The sequence below is a fragment of the Oncorhynchus clarkii genome, chromosome 29 (assembly GCF_045791955.1).
Source record: "Oncorhynchus clarkii lewisi isolate Uvic-CL-2024 chromosome 29, UVic_Ocla_1.0, whole genome shotgun sequence".
In the NCBI taxonomy this organism is placed as follows: Eukaryota; Metazoa; Chordata; class Actinopteri; order Salmoniformes; family Salmonidae; genus Oncorhynchus; species Oncorhynchus clarkii.
Window position 1 is genome coordinate 46,494,763 of NC_092175.1, and position 8,798 is coordinate 46,503,560.

The 8,798-nt window shown below is 47.5% G+C and overlaps 1 protein-coding gene across 1 annotated transcript in view; it reads right to left on the minus strand.

Moving 5' to 3' along the window:
- LOC139388019 (transmembrane protein 135) overlaps window positions 1-8,798 on the minus strand; it is a 34,371-nt gene that overhangs the window by 18,887 nt on the left and 6,686 nt on the right. Inside the window, exons 2-3 of the mRNA XM_071134501.1 lie at window positions 831-958; window positions 483-575 (exon numbers count right to left, since the gene is read on the minus strand). Of these exons, the coding sequence (XP_070990602.1) occupies window positions 483-575; window positions 831-958 (221 nt within the window). The remainder of the gene's footprint in view (window positions 1-482; window positions 576-830; window positions 959-8,798) is intronic.

Sequence of the window (8,798 nt, forward strand, 5' to 3'; positions counted from 1 at the left end):
AGGAGAGGAGAAAAGAGGAGAGAGAGGAGAGGAGAAAAGAGGGGAGAGGAGAGGAGAAAAGAGGGGAGAGGAGAGGAGAAAAGAGGGGAGAGGAGAGGAGAAAAGAGGGGAGAGGAGAGGAGAAAAGAGGAGAGAGAGGAGAGGAGAAAAGAGGGGAGAGGAGAGGAGAAAAGAGGGGAGAGGAGAGGAGAAAAGAGGGGAGAGGAGAGGAGAAAAGAGGGGAGAGGAGAGGAGAAAAGAGGAGAGAGAGGAGAGGAGAAAAGAGGGGAGAGGAGAGGAGAAAAGAGGGGAGAGGAGAGGAGAAAAGAGGGGAGAGGAGAGGAGAAAAGAGGGGAGGGGGGAAAAGGGAAGAGAATAAAGGAAGAGAAAAGGGAAGAAGAGGAAAGGGGAAGAAAGGGGAAGGGAGGGGATGAGAGGGCAGGGGAGAAAATGGGAGAGAGCATAGAGGAGGAAATGGGAGGGGAGAGGAGAAAAGAGGTTACCTGCTCTTGCGTTCCATGAGGATAGAGATGTAAGAGGCAGGTAGAGCTGCACCGAACCCAGCGGACCAGGAGGTGAAGCCACCCAGCAGTTTCCTAACACACACCAAACAAGATAACAACATATCTGAAGTCTTATCTGACACTGCCTGGCCCCTTCTAGTACACTATGGACTTCACCCCCTACACCCTACTGGGCCAAAGGACAGAGACTGCTTCAAAGCCCTCTGATTGGCTATCAGGTCAGGCCACTCAAGGACTCTGTGTGTGTGTGTGTGTGTGTGGCTGTGTGTGTGTGTGGCTGGCTGTGTGTGTGGCTGTGTATGTCTGGCTGTGTGTGTGTGTGTTTACCTGAGGATGCAGAAGAAGGCGATGTAGAGTCCTCCATTAGCAGTGAGGAAGGACGTGGACTGAAGGATCTCAGGGAGGAGTCTCTTCAGGTAATAGTCCTTCTTCCTCCTCCGCAGGATGGCTGCTATCTGCAAACACACACACACACACACTTGAGTTCAGGAAGTCAACATCAAATTGCCTTACCGTCCAGGGTCAGAACAGATCGACCAGCCTTATCGTCCAGAGTCAGAACAGATCGACCAGCCTTATCGTCCAGGGTCAGAACAGATCGACTAGCCTTACCGTCCAGGGTCAGAACAGATCGACTAGCCTTACCGTCCAGGGTCAGAACAGATCGACTAGCCTTACCGTCCAGGGTCAGAACAGATCGACTAGCCTTACCGTCCAGGGTCAGAACAGATCGACTAGCCTTACCGTCCAGGGTCAGAACAGATCGACTAGCCTTACCGTCCAGGGTCAGAACAGATCGACTAGCCTTACCGTCCAGGGTCAGAACAGATCGACTAGCCTTACCGTCCAGGGTCAGAACAGATCGACTAGCCTTACCGTCCAGGGTCAGAACAGATCAACTAGCCTTATGGAGAGAGAGGAGACAGAGTAAGAGGGACAATAAAAGAGAGAGGAGACAGAGTAAGAGGAACACATGGAGAGAGAGGAGACAGTGTAAGAGGAACACATGGAGAGAGAGGAGACAGAGTAAGAGGGACACATGGAGAGAGAGGAGACAGAGTAAGAGGGACACATGGAGAGAGAGGAGACAGAGTAAGAGGGACACATAGAGAGAGAGGAGACAGAGTAAGAGGGACACATGGAGAGAGAGGAGACAGAGTAAGAGGGACACATGGAGAGAGAGGAGACAGAGAAAGAGGGACACATGGAGAGAGAGGAGACAGAGTAAGAGGGACACATGGAGAGAGAGGAGAAAGAGTAAGAGGGACACATGGAGAGAGAGGAGACAGAGTAAGAGGGACACATGGAGAGAGAGGAGACAGAGTAAGAGGGACACATGGAGAGAGAGGAGACAGAGTAAGAGGGACACATGGAGAGAGAGGAGACAGAGTAAGAGGGACACATGGAGAGAGAGGAGACAGAGTAAGAGGGACACATGGAGAGAGAGGAGACAGAGTAAGAGGGACACATGGAGAGAGAGGAGACAGAGTAAGAGGGACACATGGAGAGAGAGGAGACAGAGTAAGAGGGACACATGGAGAGAGAGGAGACAGAGTAAGAGGGACACAGAGTAAGAGGGACACATGGAGAGAGAGGAGACAGAGTAAGAGGGACACATGGAGAGAGAGGAGACAGTAAGAGGGACATGGAGAGAGAGGAGACAGTAAGAAGGACATACAGACAATGACAGCTGGTGTCGTATAATAAGCCTCTTAGTTCACCAGACAGAACTCCACATGTAGGTTACTGTGGGTCATTTCCGGTCACGACTTGCAGACTTGTTTTTGAGTTGCTGTGCGTTTTGTTGCCAACCTGTTTTGCTACCTGACAAATTTACGGTTTTTACTTTTTAATTACCGTTCATATTTTTGTTTTTTCCTACTCAACTTTTTCACTCCGGACGCTTTATCTGGACACGGTTCGTCAGGACCTCCAACAGCCGAAGCTAAGTAGTAACATTAACATGATGCCTTCTAATTGCAGTCGCTGTACTCGCCTTACGGCGAGTACAGCGAGGATACGGCGAGGATAGCTGTGCTACAAGCCCAGCTTCAGACGCAATCGCTAGGCAAGGGTAATTTCAGTGTAGGAAAGGATGAAACCGCGTCTGTGCCACCAGTAAGTACAGATAGTAGTATAAATCCCCTGGCACAGTCCCCGCAGCCGGACAACTTTCTCACGGTTTCTCACTTTCTCACGGTTTCTGGAAGGAAATGCTGTAGGAACGCTCAACCGGTGTCGCTCATTCAGCCGACAGAAACTTTCAACCGGTTTTCCCCATTAAGCAGCGGGTCGGAGTCAGAGGCCGAGTCTTCTCTGGTCTCTCCTCCTCCCGTTACGGGGTCTGAGACGCCGAAGCTTCCCACCATTAGCTCTGACAAATTGAAAACTCTAGTCATTGGCGACTCCATTACCCGCAGTATTAGACTTAAAACGAATCATCCAGCGATCATACACTGTTTACCGGGGGGCAGGGCTACCGACGTTAAGGCTAATCTGAAGATGGTGCTGGCTAAAGCTAAAACTGCCGAGTGTAGAGAGTATAGAGATATTGTTATCCACGTCGGCACCAACGATGTTAGGATGAAACAGTCAGAGATCACCAAGCGCAACATAGCTTCTGCGTGTAAATCAGCTAGAAAGATGTGTCGGCATCGAGTAATTGTCTCTGGCCCCCTCCCAGTTAGGGGGAGTGATGAGCTCTACAGCAGAGTCTCACAACTCAATCGCTGGTTGAAAACTGTTTTCTGCCCCTCCCAAAAGATAGAATTTGTAGATAATTGGCCCTCTTTCTGGGACTCACCCACAAACAGGACCAAGCCTGACCTGCTGAGGAGTGACGGACTCCATCCTAGCTGGAGGGGTGCTCTCATCTTATCTACCAACATAGACAGGGCTCTAACTCCCCTCGCTCCACAATGAAATAGGGTGCAGGCCAGGCAGCAGGCTGTTAGCCAGCCTGCCAGCATAGTGGAGTCTGCCACTAGCACAGTCAGTGTAGTCAGCTCAGCTATCACCATTGAGACCGTGTCTGTGCCTCGACCTGGGTTGGGCAAAACTAAACATGGCGGTGTTCGCCTTAGCAATCTCACTAGGATAAAGACCACCTCCATTCCTGTCATTATTGAAAGAGATCATGATACCTCACATCTCAAAATAGGGCTACTTAATGTTAGATCCCTTACTTCAAAGGCAATTATAGTCAATGAACTAATCACTGATCATAATCTTGATGTGATTGGCCTGACTGAAACATGGCTTAAGCCTGATGAATTTACTGTGTTAAATGAGGCCTCACCTCCTGGCTACACTAGTGACCATATCCCCCGTGCATCCCGCAAAGGCGGAGGTGTTGCTAACATTTACGATAGCAAATTTCAATTTACAAAAAAAAAAATGACGTTTTCGTCTTTTGAGCTTCTAGTCATGAAATCTATGCAGCCTACTCAATCACTTTTTATAGCTACTGTTTACAGGCCTCCTGGGCCATATACAGTGTTCCTCACTGAGTTCCCTGAATTCCTATCGGACCTTGTAGTCATAGCGGATAATATTCTAATCTTTGATGACTTTAATATTCACATGGAAAAGTCCACAGACCCACTCCAAAAGGCTTTCGGAGCCATCATCGACTCAGTGGGTTTTGTCCAACATGTCTCTGGACCCACTCACTGTCACAGTCATACGCTGGACCTAGTTTTGTCCCATGGAATAAATGTTGTGGATCTTAATGTTTTTCCTCATAATCCTGGACTATCGGACCACCATTTTATTACGTTTGCAATTGCAACAAATAATCTGCTCAGACCCCAACCAAGGATCATCAAAAGTCGTGCTATAAATTCACAGACAACACAAAGATTCCTTGATGTCCTTCCAGATTCCCTCTGTCTACCCAAGGACGCCAGAGGACAAAAATCAGTTAACCACCTAACTGAGGAACTCAACTTAACCTTGCGCAATACCCTTGATGCAGTTGCACCCCTAAAAACTAAAAACATTTCTCATAAGAAACTAGCTCCCTGGTACACAGAAAATACCTGAGCTCTGAAGCAAGCTTCCAGAAAATTGGAACGGAAATGGCGCCACACCAAACTGGAAGTCTTCCGACTAGCTTGGAAAGACAGTACTGTGCAGTACCGAAGAGCCCTTACTGCTGCGCGATCATCCTATTTTTCTAACTTAATTGAGGAAAATAAGAACAATCCGAAATTCCTTTTTGATACTGTCGCAAAGCTAACTAAAAAGCAGCATTCCCCAAGAGAGGATGACTTTCACTTTAGCAGTGATAAATTCATGAACTTCTTTGAGGAAAAGATTTTGATTATTAGAAAGCAAATTACGGACTCCTCCTTAAATCTGTGTATTCCTTCAAAGCTCAGTTGTCCTGAGTCTGCACAACTCTGCCAGGACCTAGGATCAAGAGAGACGCTCAAGTGTTTTAGTACTATATCTCTTGACACAATGATGAAAATAATCATGGCCTCTAAACCTTCAAGCTGCATACTGGACCCTATTCCAACTAAACTACTGAAAGAGCTGCTTCCTGTGCTTGGCCCTCCTATGTTGAACATAATAAACGGCTCTCTATCCACCGGATGTGTACCAAACTCACTAAAAGTGGCAGTAATAAAGCCTCTCTTGAAAAAGTAAAACCTTGACCCAGAAAATATAAAAAACTATCGGCCTATATCGAATCTTCCATTCCTCTCAAAAATTTTAGAAAAGGCTGTTGCGCAACAACTCACTGCCTTCCTGAAGACAAACAATGTATACGAAATGCTTCAGTCTGGTTTTAGACCCCATCATAGCACTGAGACGGCACTTGTGAAGGTGGTAAATGACATTTTAATGGCATCGGACCGAGGCTCTGCATCTGTCCTCGTGCTCCTAGACCTTAGTGCTGCTTTTGATACCATCGATCACCACATTCTTTTGGAGAGATTGGAAACCCAAATTGGTCTACACGGACAAGTTCTGGCCTGGTTTAGATCTTATCTGTCGGAAAGATATCAGTTTGTCTCTGTGAATGGTTTGTCCTCTGACAAATCAACTGTAAATTTCGGTGTTCCTCAAGGTTCTGTTTTAGGACCACTATTGTTTTCACTATATATTTTACCTCTTGGGGATGTCATTCGAAAACATAATGTTAACTTTCACTGCTATGCGGATGACACACAGCTGTACATTTCAATTAAACATGGTGAAGCCCCAAAATTGCCCTTGCTAGAAGAATGTGTTTCAGACATAAGGAAGTGGATGGCTGCAAACTTTCTACTTTTAAACTCGGACAAAACAGAGATGCTTGTTCTAGGTCCCAAGAAACAAAGAGATCTTCTGTTGAATCTGACAATTAATCTTAATGGTTGTACAGTCGTCTCAAATAAAACTGTGAAGGACCTCGGCGTTACTCTGGACCCTGATCTCTCTTTTGAAGAACATATCAAGACCATTTCAAGGACAGCTTTTTTCCATCTACGTAACATTGAAAAAATCAGAAACTTTCTGTCCAAAAATGATGCAGAAAAATTAATCCATGCTTTTGTCACTTCCAGGTTAGACTACTGCAATGCTCTACTTTCCCGGCTACCCGGATAAAGCACTAAATAAACTTCAGTTAGTGCTAAATACGGCTGCTAGAATCCTGACTAGAACCAAAAAATTTGATCATATTACTCCAGTGCTAGCCTCTCTACACTGGCTTCCTGTCAAAGCAAGGGCTGATTTCAAGGTTTTACTGCTAACCTACAAAGCATTACATGGGCTTGCTCCTACCTATCTCTCTGATTTGGTCCTGCCGTACATACCTACACGTACGCTACGGTCACAAGACGCAGGCCTCCTAATTGTCCCTAGAATTTTTAAGCAAACAGCTGGAGGCAGGGCTTTCTCCTATAGAGCTCCATTTTTATGGAACGGTCTGCCTACCCATGTCAGAGACGCAAACTCGGTCTCAACCTTTAAGTCTCTACTGAAGACTCATCTCTTCAGTGGGTCATATGATTGAGTGTAGTCTGGCCCAGGAGTGGGAGGGTGAACGGAAAGGCTCTGGAGCAACGAACCGCCCTTGCTGTCTCTGCCTGGCCGGTTCCCCTCTTTCCACTGGGATTCTCTGCCTCTAACCCTATTACAGGGGCTGAGTCACTGGCTTTACTGGGGCTCTCTCATGCCGTCCCTGGAGGGGGTGCGTCACCTGAGTGGGTTGAGTCACTGATGTGGTCATCCTGTCTGGGTTGGCGCCCCCCCCCCCTTGGGTTGTGCCGTGGCGGAGGTCTTTGTGGGCTATACTCAGCCTTGTCTCAGGATGGTAAGTTGGTGGTTGAAGATATCCCTCTAGTGTTGTGGGGGCTGTGCTTTGGCAAAGTGGGTGGGGTTATATCCTTCCTGTTTGGCCCTGTCCGGGGGTGTCTTCGGATGGGGCCACAGTGTCTCCTGACCCCTCCTGTCTCAGCCTCCAGTATTTATGCTGCAGTAGTTTATGTGTCGGGGGGCTAGGGTCAGTTTGTTATATCTGGAGTACTTCTCCTGTCCTATTCGGTGTCCTGTGTGAATCTAAGTGTGCGTTCTCTAATTCTCTCCTTCTCTCTTTCTCTCTCTCGGAGGACCTGAGCCCTAGGACCATGCCCCAGGACTACCTGACATGATGACTCCTTGCTGTCCCCAGTCCACCTGGCTGTGCTGCTGCTCCAGTTTCAACTGTTCTGCCTTATTATTATTGGACCATGCTGGTCATTTATGAACATTTGAAAATCTTGGCCATGTTCTGTTATAATCTCCACCCGGCACAGCCAGAAGAGGACTGGCCACCCCACATAGCCTGGTTCCTCTCTAGGTTTCCTCCTAGGTTTTGGCCTTTCTAGGGAGTTTTTCCTAGCCACCGTGCTTCTACACCTGCATTGCTTGCTGTTTGGGGTTTTAGGCTGGGTTTCTGTACAGCACTTTGAGATATCAGCTGATGTACGAAGGGCTATATAAATAAATTTGATTTGATTTGGTTACTGTGGGTTACTGTAGTGTAGGTTACTGTAGTGTAGGTTACTGTAGTATAGGTTACTCTAGTGTACTGTATGTTACTGTAGTGTACTTGTTACTGTGGTGTAGTGTGCCGTAGAGTACTTGCTATCAGGCCTGGAATTTCATGATTTTAGGGTCAAGGCCATTTGGCCTTCAAGGAGGTTCCCAACATGCCAGGGCAACGAGGCCATCTGCCGGGGCACCGAGGCCATCTGCCGGGGCACCGAGAACATCTGCCGGGGCACCGAGAACATCTGCCGGGGCACCGAGGCCATCTGCCGGGGCACCGAGGCCATCTGCCAGGGCACCGAGGCCATCTGCCAGGGCACCGAGGCCATGGTGTTCAGACCATAGGAATGTTAAGGGTATTATTGTATACACACCTCCTCATATGCCATTGAAACCAGTATTTCTCATGTTCTCAAATTGTACAGCAGCCAAAGACACAATCCTAGTCATATTAACAACCCATGGCAACAACCCACGGCAACAACCCATAGCAACGCAACAACCCATAGCAAAAACCCATCGCAACAACCCATTAACAAACCACTGTAACAACCCACGGTAACAACCCACGGCAACAACCCACGGCAACAACCCACGGCAACAAGAAACGGCAATAACCCACGGTAACAACCCATAGTAACAACCCATTAACCCATACTGATAACAAGTTCAAACTGGTGCCATTAATACAGGTAACGAGTGGAGGACAGAGGAGCCTCTTAAAGAAGAAGTTACAGGTCTGTGAGAGGCAGAAATCTTGCTTGTTTGTAGGTGACCAAATACTTATTTTCCACCATAATTTGCAAATAAATTGAATCTCTATCCACACTCACAGGGAGCGATACACATCTACCTCCATCACTCCAGTATCCCTGTCTCCTATACATATCTACCTCCATCACTCCAGTATCCCTGTCTCCTTCCCCCTATACATATCTACCTCCATCACTCCAGTATCCCTGTCTCCTATACATATCTACCTCCATCACTCCAGTATCCCTGTCTCCTTCCCCCTATACATATCTACCTCCATCACTCCAGTATCCCTGTCTCCTTCCCCCTATACATATCTACCTCCATCACTCCAGTATCCCTGTCTCCTTCCCCCTATACATATCTACCTCCATCACTCCAGTATCCCTGTCTCCTTCACCCTATACATATCTACCTCCATCACTCCAGTATCCCTGTCTCCTTCCCCCTATATATATCCACCTCCATCACTCCAGTATCCCTGTACATTGTTAATATGGTACTGGACCTGACTGAGCC